The 23,638-nt window shown below is 34.0% G+C and overlaps 1 protein-coding gene across 3 annotated transcripts in view; it reads left to right on the top strand.

Annotated features, from left to right (window-relative positions):
* Positions 1 to 23,638, top strand: part of TDRD3 (tudor domain containing 3) — a 200,567-nt gene that overhangs the window by 74,627 nt on the left and 102,302 nt on the right. For all 3 annotated transcript variants that reach the window (XM_056807205.1, XM_056807206.1, XM_056807207.1), the window contains 3 exons: positions 3,300 to 3,441; positions 17,461 to 17,532; positions 20,916 to 21,065. In XM_056807205.1, coding sequence (XP_056663183.1) covers positions 3,300 to 3,441; positions 17,461 to 17,532; positions 20,916 to 21,065 — 364 coding nt within the window. The remainder of the gene's footprint in view (positions 1 to 3,299; positions 3,442 to 17,460; positions 17,533 to 20,915; positions 21,066 to 23,638) is intronic.

The raw sequence follows: 23,638 nt of genomic DNA on the forward strand, positions 1-23,638 counted from the left end.
GATATTTCTCAATGCCTTTTCCTCTCAACTTTTTCAACTGGATGGATTCCCAGGGGTATCAAACTTGAATAGAAATGGAGGCCATGAATGTCATTATAGTTGCTGTGTATATTTCTTTCTTGGCTCTGCTTTCTTCACTCTGCATCTATTCATATAGATCTTTTCATTCCTTTCTGTATTAATAATACCCCAAATTTCTTTTTTCTTTCTTTTTTTTAAACCCTTACCTTCCATATTGGAGTCAATACACAGTATTGTGTATTGTGTTGTGTATTTGTGTGTATTGTGTGTATTCTGCTGTGTAGCACAGCAGAAGAGTGGTAAGGGCTAGGCAATGAGGGTCAAGTGACTTGCCCAGGGTCACACAGCTGGGAAGTGTCTGAGGCCAGATTTGAACCTAGGACCTCCTGTCTCTAGGTCTAGCTCTCAATCCACTGAGCTACCCAGCTGCCCCCAATACCTGAAATTTCTTAAAGCACAGTAATATTTCATTTCCTTCATGTGCCACAATTTGCTTTATATTTCAGTGGAATCATTTGAGGCCATTTACTGAGTTCTGACTTCTCTTTTCTCAATAACCAGTCACTCATGTATTCCATGAAAATGGGATCCTTCTCATTTCCAAGACAAACTCAGACATGCACAAATGATTCCATTTTATCCAGTAACTTGCCTCATCATTCCATCTCTCACTTATTTCAGTCTTTGTCTACTATTTCCTTCCCTACTATTTTTCAACCTTAAAAAAAAATCTTTTAAACCCTTTAGCTCCACACCCCTTTTTGTTATTATCAACCATATATTTTTTGATTGTGACTAAACTTTTTGAAATTCATTTTATAATTGATGCATCCACTTCTTTTCCTCTCACTCTCTTTTTAACTCTATAATATGGCTTCCAACCTCATCATTCAACTGAAACTGCTGTCTCCCAAAGGATCTAATGACCTTTTTTAATCTTTTTTTCTTGATCTCCCCTCAGCTTTTGACATTGTCAGCCATCCTCTTCTTGATCTTCTCTCCTCTTTAGGTTTTTGTTACTCTACTTTATCCTGGTTTTCCTCATAGCTGTGTGGTACTTCTCTGTCTACTTTGCTGAATCTTTAGGCTGTGTCTGCTTATTATGACAGTCATCAAGTATCAAGGTCTCGAAACTCTGCCTGGGGTCCTCTTATCTTTTCCTCCAATCTTTTCCTCTACCATTTTGTTTAGTGATCTCATCATCTCCAATGGCTTCAGTTGTCATCTCTGTGCTGATGATTCTCAGATCCAGCCCTAAACTGATTTAAAAGCTAACATTTGTATAGTGCCTATTGTGCTCCTTATAAATATTATCTCATTTTATTTTCATAACAACCTTGGGAGATAGCTGCTATTATCATCTCCATTTTATAATCAAAGAAATTGGCAAATAGGTTAAAGGACTTGCCCAAGATCACACAGCTAGTTGAACTCAGATTTTCCTGACCCTAAACTCAGAATTCTATGATGCCATCTACACCTAACTCCTTTCCTAATCTCCAGGTGTACATCTTGAACTGACTTTTTAAAAGCCATCTTAAACTTCACATATCCAAAATTGAACTCATTATCTTTGCCCCCAAATCATTACCTTTTCCAAATTTTTCTATTATTCGTAAAAACACCACCATCCTCCCAGGCATAACAAGCTCACAACATAGGTATCACATTCAACTCCTCATCCTCCCCCAGGTTAATTTTTACTTTCTTAGCATCTTTTGTTTGTGCTCCCTCCTCTCCTCTGGTACTACTACCACCTTGGTGTAGACCTCATCGACTCACATTTAGACTATTTCAGTTGTCTTCTGTTTGCTTTCCCTGCCTCATCTTTTCCCTTTCAAGCTCATGATCTTTTCAGCTTTTCAATTGATTTTTCTAAAGTGCAGTTCTGAAAATGTCAACTTCCCTTTCCCCTGCTATCTCCTTCCCATAATTCAATAGCTTCCAGTGACTCCCTGTTGTTTCTAGGATCAGAGTTAAAACCTCTTTATTTGGCATTCGAAATCTTTCATAACCTACTTTCTCCTGTGAATTCACCCCCCCCCCCCCAAGTCTCTAATCTAATTAGGGGGCTTTCTTACTGGAGAGACAGAGAGAGAGAAGGAAAAAAAAAAACCCAGTAAGGAGGTAGATCATACTGGGAGGGACACAGTTCAGAGACCACAGATTGATAGATATCGGAAGGATACAATGACAGAATGATTCAGTGGTGGAGAGGTGCTTGTATTTGTGAGAAGGTAGCAAACAATGAAGAACTCCAGAGAGGCACAAGAGTAAATGATTTCATTAAAGAAATGTGTGATAAGAAGAAAAGTTGGTCTTATTACATAGTGAAGCTGAGTGAATAGTTAGTGGAAAGAGCCAAAATGTTCCACTAGAACTTGCATCATGTCAGGAAAAAGCAAGGAAGATTTTCACCATGTTGGTTTGCCTCCCTGTAGCAAACTTTTGGGAACAGGTATGTAGACATGAATGAGTTGTTATCTTTATTATTGGAGGAAATTTATCAATGGATGTGATAATAAATATATTTGAGTATATTTTATGTATGATGTTGTTCAATCTTTTTCAACTCTTTGTTACCCTCTTTTGGGTTTTCTTGGCAAAGATACTGGAGTGGTTTGCCAGTTCCTTCTACAGCATATTTGTACAAATGAGGGGATTGGGGCAAACAGGATTAAATGATTTGCCCAGGGTCACATAGCCAGCAAGTGTCTGAGGCCAGATTTGAACTCAGGAAATTGAATCTTCCTGACTCCAAGCCCAGCACTTTTTCCACTGAGTTACCTAGTCACCCTAAATATTTTATGTATAATTATGTTTTTCTCCAAAGAATAGAGCTTCTTGAAGGCAGTGATTTTTGTCTTTGTATCGACAGTGCCTGGCATAGTTCCTAGTACATAATAGATACTTAATTTTTTGTTAGTTGATTGATTTATTATTTTTATTGTTAATTTTTGTGGATAATTATATTGCTCATGTATGTTAAAATTTCTTGACTTATTACTAATTAAATATCTCCTATCTATATGCAGTTTTATGTTTTTTGTTTGTATATAGTATGTTTCATCTACATTGCAATTAATAGATGTATAATATGTATTATGATTAGTAGAAAAAATTAGTAAGAGAAAATGGAAATAATCAAATAGATGAAAAGTGATTTTATACCATGATATACTTTGAAAATCAAGTTCCATAAAAGCTAGAGACAGAATTTCTGTTTAGGGAGAAGATTTACAAAATAATATTTTGTCTTTATTTGATTCTCATTTTAGCTTGAACACACCACCTGGAACCAAAGTAAAGCTCTCAGGCATTATTGATATAAAGAATGGATTCCTGCTTTTGAATGACACAAACACTGTAGTCCTTGGAGGTGAAGTGGAACACCTTATTGAAAAATGGGAATTACAGAGAGTAAGTATCAGGTGTAGGTTGTTTTATGTTGTTAAAATAAATTGAGCAAAATGTTCACATAGGACATATGAAGTCAAACCTCTGTATGAAAATATAGTTTTATGTATTTGGAATACATTCTTAATATTATTGCCCCATTTAGTCCTTATCTAAGAATGTTCTTCCTGAATAAAGATTTAAAGTTCTCAGATACATTGTTTCTCTTGTACTATATAACAAAGGGTAACACTCTGGTCTGATCAGGACCTAAATCATTTTATTTTTTAGTATTTTTTCTAATTATGTGTAAAAGTAATTTTTAACATTTTTGAATATTTTGAGTTCCAAGTTCTTTCTCTGCCTCTCTTCCTAACCCTTTCATTGAGAAGGTAAGCAGATTGATTTAGGTAATATATCTATTTTTATGCAAAACATATTTCCATGTTAATTATTTTATGAAGACAACACAGACCAAAACAAAAATTCCGAGAAAAATATCATGCCTCAATTTGCATTCAGACGCCATCAGTTCTTTCTCTGAAGCTGGATAGCGTTTTTTTTTTTATCATAAATCCTTCAGATTTTTCTTAGATGATTACTGATAACTATGTCATTCACAGTTGTTCACTTTGCATCAGTTCATGTAAGTCTTTCTGCGTTTTATTGAAAGCAACCTCCTTATCATTTTTTAGTATTCTGTTACAATTATATACCACAACTTATTCTGCCATTCCAATTGTTCAGCATGTTCTCAATTTCTAATTCTTTGCTACCACAAAAAGAGCTGCCAGAAATATTTTGTGCATATGAGTACTTTTTAAAAAATTTCTTTGGGATATAAACCTAATAGTAGTATTGCAAAGTCAAAACTATATGCCCAGCTTTATGACCTTTTGGGCATTGTTCCAAATTGTCATCCAGAATGGTTGGATCATTTCACAACTCTACCAACAGTGTTTTTAGTGTACCTATTTTTCCATGTTTGCTACAACATTTATAATTTTCCTTTTCTGTCATATTTGAAAGATTATACTGTTGTGCTGGGTAGATGATTTTTGGTCATAATCCTAGCTTCTATGTTTTCCACAATATTTTATTTCAAGCCTTCTAGTCCTGTAATATTAATCTCGTGTTATCCTGACTGTAACTCAGTGATGTTTAAATTGTTTCTCTTTGGCTGCTTTTAATATTTTCTTCTTAACCTGGAAACTCTGGAATTTAGCTATAATTTTCTTGGGATTTTTCATGTTGGCATTTCTTTTGGGACATGATTGGTGGATTCTTTCTATTTCTATTTTACCTTTTGGTTCTAAGAGATGAGGGTGTTTTCCCTTCTCAATATGTGGAAACATCATGTCTAGGCTTTTTCTGATCATGGCTTTTAGGTGGTTCAATAATTCTTAAATTATCTCATGGATCTATTTTCCAGGTCAGTTGTTTCACATTTTCTTCTATTATTTTCATTCTCTTTCATTGTTTCTTTATGGCTCAGGAAGCCATTAGTTTCAACTCACTCAATTCCAATTTTTAAGGAATTATTTTATTGAGTTAGCTTTCGTACCTCTTTTTCCACTTAACCAGTTATTCTTTTTTTTTTTTAACCCTTACCTTCTGTCTGTGTATTGGTTCCAAGGCAGAAGAGTGGTAAGGGCTAGGCAAGTGTTTGTCTAGGGTCACACATCTGGGAAGTGTCTGAGGCCAGATTTGAATCTAGGACCTCCCATCTCTAGGCCTGGCTCTCAATCCACTGAAATACCCAGCTTCCACCCCAGTTATTCTTTTTAATGAGTTCTTTGGTGAATTTTTATACATCTTTTTCCATTCACCCTATTGTTTTTCAAGATAATTATTTTTTCATTTTTTTGCCTCCTTTATGAAGCTATTGACCTTTTTTTCATGATTTTCTTGCATCACTCTCATTTCTTTTTCCAAATTTTCCTTAACCTTTCCAGAAATTCTTTTTTTTTTGGGGGGGGGACCTCTGAATCCAATTTTCTTTTTTTTCTTTTTTTTGAGGTTTTTATATAACTGTTTTGACTTTTGACTTTTTTTGTCTTGATTATCTATGTAACCACAATAATTCTATGGTTAGGTTTTTTTTTTTGGTTTGCCCATTTTTTTCCCCCAGCTTCCTTTTTGACTTTTAAATTTGTGTTAAAGTTGGGCTATATCCCAGGGCCTGAAGGACACTGTCCCAAGCATCAGGTTTTCCCTTGCTGCTGTTTTGAGAACTAGTTCTGGGGCTCTGTAGTTTTTCCAAGGTAGTATCGTCTAAGGTGAGGTGTGTTTATTGCTCTCCTTTTCTGTCCTTTGTCTTCTGTTCTTTGTGTCACCCACTACAATCAGATTTTTCTGCCCTGGAACTATGTCTCTGTTCCTGCTAATGCTCCTGGGATTGTGACCTGGAACTGTGTATGGGCAGTGTAACAGAGGCCTGCTTCCATTGCCAGTCCAGAATTTGCTGTAATTTTCCAACCAGTTGTATGAATCTTATACCATCTGTGTACTGAGAGCTATGGAAGTGGTTGCAACCACTGATTCACTTGCCCTCAGGCCTGTTACTGGCTTGCTGGCCAGGCTGCATTGATTCAGCCCTAGCTGGACTGGACTATAATCGCACCCCAATGTGATAGACCTTTCTTGCTGACCTAAGTTGTCTTGGAGTTCACAATTGCCCCACCCTAACCTTTGATTCATATTTCTATTGCTCCAAAATTCATTTTGAGGCCTTATTTTAAATTTGTTTTGAGAGGAACTCGGGCAAATCTCTGCATTTACTCTGCCTTCTTGAGTCCACCTCACCTTTTTTTTTTTAAAAGGATTCACAATGTCTTTAGATGTAAGCTTCTCAGTATTGGGATATGTTATTATGATTATCATGGAATTAACTTTTGTGATTATTGATAAAATGGGAGTATGTTGATAATGCTGTATGTCTATACAACTTTTCTTATTGTAGCATATATTGTTCAAGGTGTGAGTGGTGGTGGCTGAAAACTCTACCATTGGGAGATAATTGAAGTACATTACTTGGGTCTATAACTTGGGAAGTAATCAGAGCCCTCTTTGAAGACTGTCCACTTTCTTTTTTTTTTTTGTGTGTGTGTGTGTGTTTGTATCACCTTAGCCATTAGGCAGATATTAGAGGTATGGCCTTTGGAGAGTACAGATTCAAATGAGAAATGAAGTTTTTCAGGGGAAGGAGCCATAAAAAGGAGAGGGACAAGCTGTGTTGTGGATCCACAAGGTGTGGATGTAAGAGAAGGAAATTTCATCAAGATCTGAATCAAGAAAAAGATCTCCCTATAGAATCTCTTTTAAGGTAGTGGTCGGAACAAGGGTGAGTTGTAGAACATAAACAGTTTCTAATAGGACTAGCTCATCTAGACTTTCAAAAGAGGTTGAGAGATTTAAAAAAGTAATAACCATGCCCTCTTAAAAGCCCAGGGAGGAATCTTTGGGAGCCAGATGAAGCAGAGTTGTATTGTTTTGTGCAAGCAATAGGGTAAACTTGCATTAGCATTGGTTGGTGAGTTGAAGACAAAGTGGACAAGATTACTGAGTTGTAGAGCAGTAGGAGTAAATTTCTTGTCTACAGCCAAACTCCTGTAGGCCCAAACTACTAGTTCTGAAGGAGAAAGTAGTTTTCAGAAGCATGAATGTTCTTGGAATAGACTTGTAAATTATGAAATAAAATTACTTTAGACTATCATTATAACTCTATTTTCATGTTTTCATCCACCGACTTCTAGGTTCCTAGCAGTATTTGTTCTGCTGCTACTATTCTTTAAGTTGTGGAGAATTTGGCACTTCATTTTTAATTATCTAATGAACTTACCTATATTCTACTTTGTATTATACTCATTTGTGTACTCCTATCTCCAATTGGATTGTAAGCTTGGGGCAAGGACTATCTTATTCATCTTTATATCCTCTTTAAGCCTTAGTTCTGTGTCTTGAAAACATCAGGTGCTTATAAACATTTGCTGAATATTGACTTAATGGGGGTGATTCTCAAAGCCAAGACTTATCTTTTTGGACCACTCCTAAAGGCTCAAGTTTTTAGGAGTTTTTCAGGCATTCTGATGGTATGATACAGTTCTCTTTTTTCTATTTTTAGAGTAACTTCTTTTGGAATAGCTCTATTTGTGTAAAAGAAAATGGGATTTGGATATATTATTAATGCTAGAGTTTGCCTTGCCTATGATCCTAAATCATGATATAATTTAGTGTTTGTAATATGTGGTATTTTATAACTTCTTTCAATTGTATTTGTTTAAACAAAGCATAAAACATTTTAACTCAAAACTAACTTTTCATTAGTTTTAAATAAAAATCATCTGTCATAGAATAAAAATGAATTCAGAGAAGATATATTGTTTGCTTTTAATAGATACTTTTAAAAAATGTGGAATGTGCTAAGTATGATGATACTTTATTCTCTTTTTCTGCAGCATATTCCTTATGATCCCAGTGCATTAACTGCTGTGTATGCAATAAATCAAGGTGAAATTCACTTCCAGTTTATTCTCTGCCAAGTTTCCATTAGATGTTGCTATTTAGAACATTATTTCATATAGCTCCACTTCTCTTGTTATACTATATAGTTTTCTTCTTAGGGGACAGATGTCATTTTGCAGTATATTTTAAAATATATAACTTAATGTCATTATGATTCTCTCCAGATTTTTCAGTTGTAATTGTCTGGCATGTTAAAATTTATTTTGGTTGGACTTGAATATTTAAATTGGTGATCTCCAGGGATTTAATTTCTAAATTCTAAAATGAATTAATAAAGTAGAATGGAATTTATGGTAGTTTATTTACAAAGGAGGGAGGATATTAAGGAAAAGAGCAAAGGGGAGAGAGAGAGAGAAAGTTCTGGCTTCCTCAGAGCCAGGTAGAAATTCTGAGCCTCTGCCAGGAGAAAGGATGAGCCTTTCTCAGAGGTTCACACCTCCAGAAAGGCAAGGAAATTAAGTCAGCCTTTCCACTCACCATGGTGACCATCTAAAAGGAAAGCAGACTGAGGTCTCCAGCATGAGCTCCTCCAGCGGTCCAGTTCCACAGCCCAGTGTCTTCACTCCAAGTCTGAGTGTCTGTTTTCCAGTCTCTCCTCAAGTGTTTGTCTTCCAGTCTCTCCTCCATGTGACTTCTTCACTCCAAGCACGAGTGACTGTTCTATCCAGTCTAACTCTGAGTGACTGAAGATCTCTCAGTTTTTCCATTCTTGTGTGCCTCTGTTTCCTCTATTTAGAGACCTTTTTCTCTTGTGTCACCTCCCCTAAATTTTATGTCTACTAATCATTGCAGAGGCTCCTTTAAAGGATTGCCCACTCAATGTATGAAATGGGTGTCATACCTCTTGTAGTTAGTTAACACCTTTTGTGGTTAGTTAACACCTTTTTGGTTAGTTAACACCTTTTTGAAGTTAAAATGAGTATATCTGCTTTAAATACTTTGGAGATTAAAATCTAAAAATACACCAGGGATTACAATTTTATCTTCACTATCAATGAAGAGCTAAGTACCTTCATTGTTACAATCAGGAGATGGCCAAATCCAATCTTCACAGGTAACTATAGCAATGAGGGATCCACAGAGAGTCTTGGCCAAGCAGCTGGCAGGTGGATTATCAGTACATGGGAATTGTGCAGATAGAAATCATAGCTGTAATGTTAATTTTGGAAAGTAGGGAGTGCTGAGCATTAACAAAAAATAAATAGGGAGAGGGAAGCATAAGAAACTATTTAAGCAAAATGTTGGCAGGTAACTTAGGTAGGTGTTGCAGCTACACCAAAGTGACAATATAACTGTAAAGGAAAGAGGTTGAGTAGATAGTTGAATGCTCAGTGCAAATAACTCCAGGCAGTTTGAATCAGATATAATTTGCTAAATTAATGTAATTCTCAAGCATCTTAATGCCAGAAATAAAACTTCCTTTCTGCTTCATTAGTTTAGTTACTGTGAATAAATCCCATATTATCTTATACCTAAAATGATTTATCCCTTGCCCTACATCAGGGGTCCCCAAATTTTTTACACAGGGGGCCAGTTCACTGTCCCTCAGAACTTGGAAGGCTGGACTATTAAAAAAAAAAGTATGAACAAATCTGTATACTGCTCTCTGGAATAGGGGAGGCTGCAGTGCTGGATGTGATAGGCCTGTCACACCTCTCACAGTCCCATCACTGCCACCACTATACCGGGCAGCAGTATACACAGTGCGGAATCCTCTCCCCCAGATCACCGCTCACCATGCTGATGTCTTCCATTGTGTAGCCACATAAATGTGCAGTGCCTCGTTCTCAGAACAAGGAGCCACGCAAAGGATTATGTCACTGGAAGTAGTACTGTATATGAGTGATGCCGCACTTTACTTTGAGGCTCTGCCACATACAGTACTCTCACTGACCATCAATGAAAGAAGTGCCCCTTCTGGAAGTGCAGTGGGGGCCAGATAAATGGCCTCAGGGGGGCACATTTGGCCCGAGGGCCGTAGTTTGGGGATCCCTGCCCTACATGATTCAGATTATCTGTTTTAGATTCAGTGGGGCATTTTTCTTTTGACTGATTTTTCTCAGATACCACACTGTATTAAGAATTTATGATTTAATGTATGTAGATAGTTTCATGATATATTTCTCCCCAATCTCTTATACTTACAACCATATTAGATGCTTTCATATGTTACTATAGTTCCAGTGTGGGAACCCCTTGCACCAGTGCACTATTGTACCATTTCTCTGGCTGTCTGTGACAAGGGAGTTCTCTGAGCACTTGGAGATCACAAAGCTAGTAAAGCTCAGAGCAAGGGAATCCAGGTTCTCTTGACATTATGCATATTACCTTGTTTAATAATTATATTTGCATTTTTCTTAACTTGGTCTGTAATAAATCTATAGATTTTAAAAAAGTTTGCTTTTTAGTTCCTATATCTTTTGCTACTTTATATTAATATATATACATAGAGAGTTATCTGGGTGGTGTAGTGGATAGAGTGCTGGACCTCAAGCCAGGAAAATTTATCTTCCTAAGAAATAGATGTAAATTGTAGGAAATGAAAAAAAGATCAGAATCACTTTGGTTTGTGAAGATGGGATTAATTCTCCCCTCGTCTACTTTTAAATTTAATCACCAGAAGCGTATACATCCTACTTAATGCATAAATAGGGGAAGTCCGTAACCCACATGCTAAAGTGGGTGACAACTTAGAAATGACTTATTGCCCCGGGTAGTTCTAAGCAAAGTTATAAACTGCAATTGATCCCTGTAAAGTGGAGGAAGGCACAGGAAGTGATGAAAAGAAGGGTCTTTAAAAAGTGGCTGCAAATTCCTGTGAGGGCAGTCTTTGAGCTCTTTGGAGGCTTTGTTGGCTTTGGAAGCTGGTGGAGGACCTTCTTCAGAGTGGTCCTGGGTCTCTAGCATTTGGTAAGACTCCTCTTGCATCTCCCCCTTTGGACCACAATGTGGGTGAGTGAAAAACTGACTCCTTTCCTAGTTTCTGGAGAGATAGTTTCTGGAGGGGGCCATGTGGTTATTCATCACTGGGTCCTCATGCTAAATGGCCCTCCATCTGAGGGTCCTCCAGTGGAGGGTTAATGAGCCCTGGCTGGTTTGAGCCAGGCATCAGATCAAATGTTTAGGGTGATTAGCTAGACTGCTTACACTACCCTCTTTCACATTTCTCCACTTTACTCTTTCCCTCTATTTTGTAAATGAAGCTGCTAAATAAAAAGTCATTTGACTTGAGTTATAATATCAGTGACCACATTCTCTCATATTTTAGTCAAACTATTAATTTTAATCCTTAAAGGTTGATAAATATTTTTTAGAATTGTAATAGAAGTCTCTATTTGCCAAAATTCATTGGTTGAATGTGCTTCCTTTATCAGATATCTTAACTTCCTTCTATATTCTCCATCTTTTTATTTAACTATAAAACCAATATATTTCTCTTCTTCCCAGTATAGCAATATACTGGGAATGGAATTCTCTTGGTAGTAACCAAACCATGGTACCACTGTTAAAAGTTTTATTCTTCTACTAATACTTTTAGCTGATGTCATCCTTTGGCAGAAATACAAATTTACTAGTACTGCCTTTTGGGACTGTATTATAAGAGAGGTTAATTTGTATTACAGGGGTTCAGTCTTTCAGTATAGAGAGGGGTAAAGAGAGTAGAACCTCCCTTCACAAATCAGGGTACAGGGGAGACAGCTGATGTTTAGGGTTTCTCATAGAGAGGAGAGGGGGTTTGAAGATTTTTCCCCTTCTGCCTTCCCTCCTTAGCTAAAGCTGCTCCCCCAGGTTCACTCTTGTCCTTCTTGTCCCCCTTCCACTACTCAAGACCAAAGGGTCTCCCCTTGATCTGTCCACTCACACTCTACTTGGGGAAAAGTAAACCTATTTTAATGTCAACTCAATAAAGGTAATACAAAGGAATAACTAACATGGAAAGAATGGGAAAGGGAAGTAGGGAAAAGGGGTCCCTTTCTCTAAATAAACCCTTTCCCCTCCCTCCTTGAGTTTGGGGGGAACTCAGGTCTTGGCAGCTTAAGTGCCCTGAGAGAAAGTCAGGTTGACTCACCCCTGGGCAACAGGAGCTGAGGTAAAAGTCTGCTCAGGTTTCTCTTCAGAAAGTCCCTTCAATTGGGAAATGTTGGGGGGGAAGGATTTCCAGTCATCAGCAGGAAAAGTGGATAACCTTCAGGAGAAAGTCTTTTTTTCACCTTCTCCCTTTGGCTTTTCAAGACTGAGAGACTAACTCCTTTCCCAGCCAGAGTCTTTTCCTCCTCCAGATTCCAACCCCTTGGGGCTCCTCACCCATCGAGGTAATCAGTTTCACACACTCTTTAGCCTGGCACTTTTTCTTTAGTGCCAGCCTCTGTCACAGGGCTTTTAATTATACTCAAGAGTAAAATGAGCCAACTTGTATTACTCTAATATCAAAGTACTGAGGATCTTAAAAATATATCTATATATTATAAATGTATTTGTACTGTCTTCATTTGCAAGATAAACTTCTTGTTGAGAATAAATTAGGTTTCTACTTTGAGTTTCTAAAATTAAATTTTAAAATTATAAAATAAATCTTAACATGCACTATAAATACACATTTAACTATCTAGCCTGGTACCTTATTAGAACTATCATACCCTTTAAAAGTGCTTGCTCTTTGCTTTTCTAGGGCTCTGTTTTTATTGTTAGTAGACAGAAAGTCAGTGCTATGATTCTGGAGACCTATGTTTCATGTTCTTTTATTAGCTGGTTGTGTGACCTTGGGCAAACCACTTCTCTGGTCTTCATATCCTTCATTGGAAGAATGAAAGGATTGGATTAGATAAATTTCATAGCAAAGATTTTAGAGCTAAGAACCAAAACCTTTAAATTTCCAAACTTAAATTTTGCCTTATTTATGAACTATCTCCTTCACAAATTATCTATTGTCTTTATCTTAAAGGAATTATCTTTTGCCCTTTAAGTCAGAACTGTCAATTTTACAGGATTTGAATTGGTTATATTTTATTTGCAAAACTTCAATTCTTCTTAGTGCTATAACTCCCTTTGAGTCAGTTTTTTTTTTTTTAGGTAAAACTCCATTTCCCCTGGAACCACTTCCTGCTTTTTAAAATCTTCATTTGCCTCAGCCCTATCCCCCTTCAGTATTTATGTCCCTATGACTCCCATTCCACTCTGCCCTCTGGAACCCCATTCTAGTGTTAACAAACTCTGCCTCTTAGACTTCTTTCTCATAGTTTCTGCCTTTTTATGCTAATGGACTTTAGGTTCCTTTTGGAGTGTACTGCTAGGAGTATTCTCTTCATTAAAGGATGTTCCTCCTTTGCTTTCTGACACCTTGGGCCAGGAGGAGGAGTGAGCATATTCTTTGTTGCCTCTGCCACTGCAAATGAATAAAGAAACAGCTGTTTATGTGGAATATCACTATATCCTATGGAGATTTGTCTCATGTGAAGAAGCTGCTGCAGTTAAGGTAAAAGGGTCTAGAATTAGCTCACTCATCAAATACTTGCTTTCATTGCCAAGAGTTGAAACATGACAGGTTAGAGTTACCCTTGTTTAAAATAAGGATACTACCCTCATTTGTAAGATGACAGAAGATGATAATAAGAACAATCTTTTTATAAGAAAAGTAAGAAAAAAAAATTGTAGGGGCAGTTAGTGGATTGAGAGCCAGGCCTAGAGACATGTAAAGGTAATTTTAGGGTTATGACTTAATCTAAATTAATTTGGTCATCAGGGAAAATCCCAAATAAAATACCCAAGTCAGTTTGGAAAATTATGGTGATTTTAATTAACATAGAGGGAAGGAATTAAGGAGAAGAGAGAGAGAGAGGGTATAGAATTTCTCTTGCCTGACCTTTGCCAGGGGGAGTTCAAAGACCTCCACCATGAGGTCTTTGAAGTAGATAAGAGGCTTTTCTAAGAGGATAGTGTTTGGAAGGTTAAGGAAAAAAGAATCAGCCTAAACTCTGAGAGAGCTCAGTGAAGATGCCTCACTTGAACTAGGCCTCTAAGCTTCTCCCAGTATAGTATCAAGGAAAACTCACTGCCAAACTGGGACAATAGGTGCTGCCATGCCAAGATGCCAAAATGCTCAGCAAGCTGCCACCAGAGCCACCTCTCCACTGAAAGAGCCTGAAGAGAGGAATTGATGCCAAATATATAGACAGTTTTTACATTGCTTTCCTGTGTCTCACATGTACCAATGGTAGCTTAAGCTTGACTTAGGACAGCCCAGGGGTCTGTCAGTTGTGTCTGTTTTGTCATTTGCTAGCACATGTCTGTCATAGGCCATCCTCCTAAATACTTAATCCTTAAGTCTGGCAGTAGACATTCCTGTTTTTGTTAGACTAACTAGGGTAGAATAATCTAAATGTGAGTTCTTAGGTTCAAATCTGGTCTCAGACACTTTCTGGCTGTGTAATCCTGGGCAAGTCACTTAAATCTCATTGCCTAACCCTTGCTGTTCTTCTAATACACAGAATTGATTCCAAGATTGGAGGTCATGGTTTAAAAAAAATAAAAAGAAAAAATTTTGAGACCCAAAAAAACTTGATTGTATCAGCAACACTAAAAAATTAAACTGGAAGGTGGACATTAACTTGGAAAGCAGGAAAAAATCATTAATTCTATTACAAAATTTTTTGTACTTAAATTACCTTTCTTTTTTATTATAAACTTAATCTTTATCAAAGAAGTATGCAACATTAAATAAATAAGAAAATTGTGTTTGAAACAATGAACTTTCTATTAATTTTTTTGAAATGAGTATTAAATTTAACAGTAACAAAATTGCCCTAAGTCTCATCCTAATTTTTTTTCTTAAAAAATATGTATACTCTTTTCTTTTTTGTATCTCTCTTGTGTTTCACTAATACATTTCCTAAAGAACTAATGGCAACCAAGAGAATGTCAATAATGATGACTATACTTACTTTTTTTATTCTTAGTGTTTTTTACTCCATACTTGTTTGAAAGAGGCAGAGAGTAATTAGAATAGATGACAAAATTTCACTTCAGTATAACATCCTTTCATTGATCACTTCTTTTTAGTTATGTTCATTGAGTCACAAATGATAGTTAAGGTTTTTTTTTTTGCCCTAACAAGTTAGCTATCCCTTAAGAATTGTAAAGATAACATTAGGAATAATTTGCAACTAACAGAAATGAATTCAGTTGAAAAAAATTAGGTGTTAGCAGGAGAATATAGGGGACTGGATATAGAATGAAGAGGCTTTGAGGAGAGAACATTTAAAAGTTTAAGTGTAGGAAATGGGTCAACCATCTCTAGTGTACTCTACCAATTAACATTGTCCTTAATGGAGAATAATTGTCAGAGAAACAGTAAAAATACATAGGTAGGAAAAAGCAGAAATAAGTTCATCAGAGGACACAGACAAGCAGTATAATGTTTTTGCTGTGCTAAATTTAACATACTTTTAAAAGAAACTTTAATAGTCATTCCCAGTTGCATGTTAATTCATTTCCTACTTTTTAAAAAATATGGAGATCGTCATGTTTGTCGATGTTTATCAAGTTTATAACAGAAAGAAATTTTGAAAAAAATATTGCTTTTGTTAAAGTTTCACAGCAGTCATAGAATATCAAAATTGGGATGGACCCTAGAGCCCACATAATTCAATAGATCTTAATCTGGGGTCCATGAATTTGTTTTAAAAAATATTTTTTGACTCTTTTTAATACATTTGGTTCCCTTAGGGTTTTAATCTTATTTATTATATTTTATCTTCTTAAAAATGTTATTTTGAGGAGACCATAGTCATTACCAAACTGTCAAAGATAGTCCATGATATGAAATGTCTTGATCTAGTCCAACACATACAAGAATTCACTTTAAAACATCTCCAGCAAATGCTTACCCAATCTTCACTTGAAGATATATACTGACCTCCTTAGTTGATGTATTCTCCATTTAGTTAGCTCCAATTGTTAGCAAGTTTCTTTTTACAAAAAAACTTACAAAAAGATATGCCCTTGTAACTTTGACCTATTTTTCTGATCTAGACCCAAGCAGAGTAAATCTAATTTCTCTTTTATACTATCCCTTCAGATACTTTAAGGCTACTATAATACCTCCTTTAAAAATTACTTCTTTTTGTTAGGTAATGGGTGAAAGTTATAGAGAAGCACATTTAAGGATAATGTAAGAAAATATTTCTAAGAATTGAACCTGTCCCCCACTGGAATAAATTGCCCCAGGAAGTAATGAGTTTTCCATCACTGGACGTCTTTAAGAGGAACTAGAATATGTGTTCTAAACTATGTTTATTCCATATTTATTTTATTACTATTATTATATTATTCTGTATTCTAAACTATATGTTCTAAAATATTTATAGCAGCTCTTTTAGTGATAACAAAGAACTGGAAATTGAAGGGAAGTACCCATCAATTAGAGAATAGCTGAATAAGTTGTGGTATATGATTATATGGAATTCTATTGTGCCACAAGAAATGACATGATGGTCACAAAAAAACCTGGAAAGACTTATATGAAGTGATGCAAAAAGAAGTGAGCAGAACCAGAAGGTTGTACACAGTACATAGCAGTAATATACGATGATCAACTGTGAATAACTTAACTATTATCAACAAGGCAAGGATCCAGGACAACTCCAAGGGGCTCATGATGAAAAAGTATATTCCCTGCCATAGAAGGAGCAAAGTTTAAATGCAAATGGAAACATACCATTCTCCACTTTATTTCTTCCATGAATTTTTCTCTAGTGTAAGCAAACCATGTCTTGTTTCACAACTTGATGAACAGGGAAATAACATGCTTTTATCCTATGTATGAGCCTGCCTTCTTGGGGAGGAAGGAGGGAGAAAAATTAAAAGAAAAACATTTATTGGTTTCTTGTTGAATGAGAGGGTTTTGAAAACTAGGGTTAATGATAATCATGTTGAAATAAGAAAAAATAAAAGAACATTGATGACTCAAAAATTACAAATAAGAGCAAAACAGGATTGGAACTACCATGTTAAATTAGAAATAAATATGTTTTAAAAACTCTAATAGAGTCTCACAATTTCATATGTGAACTTCATTTTTTTTCTCTGTGGAAATTTTCATGTTTATTAATGCTTATCAAGTTCATAGTAATAATAGAGAAAATTAAAAAAAAAAAGAAGAGCTGGATGTACTGCATTTGAAGATTTAGTAAAGAGGAAGCCTGTTCAGAAATAGTTTGGACTCTGAGGTAACATTCAGCTTTGAGCTTCTGTGATGGTAAGAAAATCAGCAATTTGAAAAAACAAGCTTATCTTTTTCATTTTAGTAAATATTTCATTGTCTATTGTCTATGACAATTAGATATTGTAATCACCTATGACAATGTATATAAGCTGTTCAATGAAATTAGGATATGAGTGTTAGGAATTTATTTAAAAAACATTTTTTGGAAGTAAGAAAATAATTCCAAGAACTTTGCAAGTTTGAAAAAAATATTGCTCAGTTGTTTCATTTTCATTTAAAAAAATTATTTTTATCCCTAGAGCTTGTCAAAACACAACAGAAGCAACATTGGAACAGAAGGTGGACCACCTCCTTTTGTGCCTTTTGGACAGGTAATGAAACTTTTTTACCTTGAAAGACGAATTTTAAGATTAATTTTAATTAATGAAATTAATTTTTTATTGTTCAAACTATATTCATGAAATGGTCACTGAAATTATTTATTAATGAATTATTGAACAGGCAGAAGAACTTAATAATTGTTCCTTATTTCTTTGCAAAAATCAAATCATAGATGAGAAACCTATTTATATTGATGGTCATTGACATACTGACAAATTGTTTTGGTATTGTCCCACAAATAAAAATCAATTTATATTCAAATCTAGTTAGATTATTTTCATAACAGAGATAATTTAAAATTTTATGGTAGAAAATAAATTTCTATAATAACTGACCCCCCTTTCCATTCAGCATAACTGAATAAATTGTGATATTGATGTAATAGTAAGTTATTTCTTAAAAATGATATATGAAGAATATAAGAGATTTGAAAAGACAAAATGATATGGTCTAAAGAAAGCAAACTTTAGGACAATACATTAATTGGTTATGTCTATATTAAAAAATCACCTCTGTTATTCCTGTCCCCCCTCTAAATTTTGACTTTATAAATACTTAGATGAAAAAAATATCTAAACATGAGAGCACCAAAATTATTGTAATTGTGCATGTTTATAAAAATGCTAATAGTTTAAAATTTTGTTTAGGATTTTGTGTATTTTAAAAAAATTAATTTAAAAATTATTTAAAACTTTTATTGAAATAATTTATAGTAAAAACATTTTTAAAAAAGGAAATTTGAAAAGAAAGAATACCCTTTCATGTATACTCATCAAGCCTTGATTTTACACGTCCCATACTTTTCAATCCTGACCTCCTATAAATTTGATATGAATTTTGAAGTTCTATCTTTTCTATTTTCCTAGTTAACTGAAACTCCTATTTTATAGTCCCATATAGAAATATGTAATTTATTATACATTTAATCTCATTACAATTAACTATTGGTGTCAGATAAACTTAGCACTGAGTAATTAAGCCTGGTATGCTCATCAACTTTTCCTGTCCTTTGGTTCTCTGAGTATCATCTCCACTGCCACTGTCCTTGCCCTTCTCCCTCAATTTAATTCTGAATAATCTGTCTGGTATATGATCTTCCTTCTCAAAAGAAAGTCAAAACAAGGTTATAAGGAATTAAATTTTGCTATCAGATACACAAACACACATGCCTTTTAACTTTTAAAAATTAGGACAGGCACCCAATTATAGAAAATGTACACATGTCCAAATCTGAAAACCTTACTGGCAGTGTGACCCTGGACAAGTCCCTTCACCCCCTTTACCTAGCCCTTCTTATTTGTCTACCTTGGAACCAATACATAGTATTTATTCTAAGATGGAAGGTAAGGGTTTAAAAAAAAAGAAAAGAAAAGAAACCTTACTCCAGGATGGGAGGAAATGAACTGAAGACCATGTGTTTCTGCCTTGGTATTAGAGCTGTGCTTCAAATATTGCTATTTGGATAGAGTTAAGAACTATGGTCATTATTAACCATAATTTTTAACATTATTAACCATGATTTTTATTTTTAACCATAATTTTAACCATTTAGCCATAATTTTTTATTTATTAACCATAATTTTTAACATTATTAACCATGATTTTTTAACAGGTACAAAAATTAATGAAGCTAAAAGGGATATAGTTAGGTCTTAATGTGATCCATGTCAAGAAAATCTGACTTTTTTACTGGTTGTCCGAAAACAAAAAGATTGATCAAATGGATAAAACCATTTACTATTAAGCAAAACCTAAGCAGATACTATGTGTGCATTGCTATTTTTGTAATCTCAAATTGGGAAAAGGATTTTTCTATTTGTTAATGATTAAGACAATGGGAACAAATATAATAATTCATTTTAAAATAATGATGATGTTTGAAAATTTCCCCCCCAATATTATTGCCAAAAAGTTTCCTCATGTAAATTACTTTCTATTTACAATCAGCAGTTATCTTTATTCAAAAAGGCTTAATTGTTTTAAAAAATTTCAACATTTGTATTTGACTTTTTTTTGGATTAAGAAGTATTATAAAAGTATAATCTAAAAAAATTGAAATAAATTTTAATGTACATTCATTTTTATTTTTATTTCACCTTGATAAACTTTGCTTAAATAATTTGAAGAAAAATATTGATGTTTGATGTATGTATAACTAGAAGATGTTTAAATTGTTATAAATATGGTATATTTTGTGGTGTTTATCTTTGAGAGATTTCAGACTTTTTGTTTAGGGTAATACACTTCATTTAGATTTTGCAAGTGATTTATAGTTGATGTACTACAAAATACTATCAAATTTTTACTTCATTTAGGAGTGCTCATTATATCTGCCAGTCTCTGTTATATTTGTGATTTTATATATGGAACTAATTGACAGGAACTTATCAGTTTAACTAAATAACACTTTAAACTTACAACTCTGTTATACTGGGTATCCTCCATAGAGGAGTTATGAAAAGATATATCAATCAGTTCATCAGCAAGTATTTATTAAGTGCCTACTGTGTGCCAATTGGAAAGGATACAAGTACAAAGAATGAAAAAATTTCTACTCACTAGGAGCTTACATACTAAATGTGGGAGATATAAATATAAAGTGATGTATACAAACATATAAAAAGTAGTTAAGAACTAGGTAGTTTGAGATGGAAGACACTAACAGTTGGGAATATTAGGAAAGCTTCATGTAGAAAATGGTGCTTGAACTGTGAATTAAAGGAACAGCTAGACAGGAAGACAGGCTTGAATGAATTTTGATCCCCACCTAATGGTGGAAAGATAATCATACCATAGAGATAATAGATATATCAAAGGATTGAAAACAGCCAAGTGTTAGTGAAATGTTGAAGTGAAGCTTTTTTCTTTTTTATACATTGTATTTATTCATTCCCCTCGAATTTCTTTGAAATTTAGAACCTTTCAGATACTTTCCCTAAATGAAATTAGACACTTATCTGATTGACTTTATAATTATTTACATTATTAAGTGAAAATCATTTTGCCATTGTTCAATGACATGATTCATCAAGTATATTTTGAATTAATAATAGAATGAGAGAAACATTGATTTAGAGGTAGAAGGAATCTTAGAAGTCACTGAGTATTTATTTATATATGAGGAAACTAAGTCAAGAGAAATTATGACTTGCCCATTCATACAGCTAATAGTTTTGTTTTATTTTTTTATCAGTTTAATCTTTTTTATACTCAGATTTTAAAATGATGAGGTAAAGCTTTCATCCAGTGAGTTCTGTTATTAAAAGTTATATTTTCATTTCTTTAGGAAATAAAACATGGAATGTAATTAAATATAAAATGGACATTTTATATTAGATAGCAAATTGGTTTTATATATGTTTTATATCACTAGAAGTGTGTGTCTCATATTCAAGTGGATAGCAGAGAACTTGATCGGAGAAAGACATTGCAAGTAACAGCTCCTGCCAAACCTCCAGGTGATAATGATGAATTTGAAAAACAGAGAACAGCTGCTATTGCCGAAGTTTCAAAGAGCAAAGAGGTAGGAAACAAAAATCTAGGTGTGTATGTATCTACGTAATATACACATGCACGTGTGTATGTGTACAATGTATATACATATGTATGTATGTCACATGTGAATATATTACATACACATATTTATATATACACTCATAAACATACCCACACTCACTTTTAATTATATATATATTTTTTTTTCATATAGTCTTAATTCTTATACCATAAAGTTAAAATTCTTATACTATATTCTTATATAATAAAGTTAAAAAGGCTAAGGAAAGTAAGGGATAGAAAAGGGGGGGTAATAATATATTCCCTCTAATTAGGTTAAGGATCAAAAGAATTAACATGCAAACTAGTCTGCCAACTTTAAAGTGCTATTATAAATGCTGATTTGTTGTTAACATAATATTAGGTATCCATGGCTATGTAAGACTATTATAGTACCTCAACCGCTACTGAAAAAAAAAATAGAACTAGTCACAGTTTTTCTTCCAGGCATTTAATGTGGTTATATTGAGGTGAGGAATAAAAATGTTTTGGCCCAAAAGATTATTTCAAAGTCTTAGAACTGTAAAGTAGCAATATCAATTACAAGAGAACATGAGAAAATATGTTCTTGAGCTTATGCTTTCCTACTTCTACCATACATACTTTGCCCTTTGTATTTTTACTCAGGATTCTAATAACAGCAAATGTAGCTACAATTTATTTAGTATTTCTACTTATTATATGTAGCGTTAAGGTTTATAAAGCTGTCTATAAAACAGCCCCATGATGTTTAGATAGAGCACATATTAAAAACTCACTGAAGCTGGTAGTAAAAACAAATGCTTATTGTGTGAGCTTCTTGTTTGTCTAAACTAGGTTGGTTTGACTAAAGTAGATTCTGGGATTTGGACTTGGTTAGGTGGATGGGAGGCGGTAATGAATATTCAGAAGTGTAACTGAAATCTGAGTCTGGGATTTACTTTATCTATTTTGAAGGTCTTGCCTTCCTGAGAGGGGACTAGGTAGTCATAAATTTATTGTTTCAACAATCATTTTATTAAACACATATGCCAGGCGCTGAATTAGACACTTGGTACCCCAAGACAGAAATAAAGTACTTCTTGCTGTCAAGAAGTAGCTGATATTTCTAGTAAGGAAACAACATGCACACACAAAATTATAAAAAAAAAATACACAAAGTAATTTCTAGAGTAAAGGTACTGATAGCTGCCTGGGGGGATGGGAAATGAGGATAAATTTCCTCTGGGAGATAGTACTTGAATCTGGGAATATTACTTTGAATAGGTCTAATTTTGGAGGCCTCTTTAGAGCAGAAAGAGTTTTTGCCTTTCTTTCCAAGATTTTTTCACTTTGAATGCAAGTAACAGTGCTGTCATTCTGGGATGGGGCAGGGAATTCTCTAAAATCCTTCATCTGAATGTCCTCCAGGATACTTGTCCTTAGATTTGTAGATAGAACTAGAAGACTTTTAGTAATAGGATTTAGATTTGGGAACCTGATACCTATCCTTTATCAATAGTAACAATTAACTTTCATAAAGCCCTTAGCTTCTGAAATCCATCTCAGTGGAGTCAATTGCCTTGACTTAGATTTAGGGATAGCTCTTCATTGAAAGTTTCTCTGTAGCCTTAGCTTTTCAGCAAATAATTTAGCAAATATTTATTGAGCATTTATTGTCTGCAACAAATGTAGAGAAGACCATAATATTGGTAAATGACTTGGGATTTAAGTTGATTTTTAAAAACATTAGTAGATTCCTATTGAATAGCATTTGAAAAATTATATTTGATTTTTAAGCCTGTGAAATTAAAATGGTACTGTCTTTCAAACCATTTATTTCATAAATGTTGTATGTTTATACTAAGAAGAAATTGTTTCTTAGTCTTGTCTCATTTGGGGTAGGAATTCTTGTAATTTATAATAGATTTATTTAACATCCTGATCAGAGGAATGTTAATAAATAAATATATTGGTTGAACTTGACTTCTTTATAAAATTTAGTGTTTCATTTTTGATAGATGCTAATGAAACTGATCCTTTTAGTTTTATTAATAGTAAATTTTCTCTTTGAAATTGAGTTGTAAACAGCATAATGCTTGAATTTAAATCTTCTCAATGGCTTGATTTTCTGCCTTTAGCTATGATAATATATGCATTATAGTATTTTAGTGATTAGAAAAAACTCATTTCCTTCTAAAAAAAGTTTATTCCTGTGGATTTTATTTTGTCTTTAGTAACCCCATTTTAGTAACCCCATATGATTAACCTACGAGAAAGATTAAATTGAGTATTTTTCATCTTGAATAATCATATTACTTTTCCTAAATAATTGATTTTGATCATTATGTTTTGAATTAATTTAATTTACTATTACATAGGTTTTAATTAGGGAATTTTCTTGGTGGATTTAATATTTTTGCGAGTTAGTAATTTCATAAAAAATTATGAACTCTTTATTTTAGTACTTATAACTCTATTCTGATCTGAAATAAAATGACAAATTGTGGATTTTTTGAAATTACATAGAACATTATCTGTCCATTTCTACATCATCTACTCATGCTTCTTTTATGACCATTA

The sequence above is a fragment of the Monodelphis domestica genome, chromosome 8 (genome assembly GCF_027887165.1).
Source record: "Monodelphis domestica isolate mMonDom1 chromosome 8, mMonDom1.pri, whole genome shotgun sequence".
NCBI lineage: Eukaryota > Metazoa > Chordata > Mammalia > Didelphimorphia > Didelphidae > Monodelphis > Monodelphis domestica.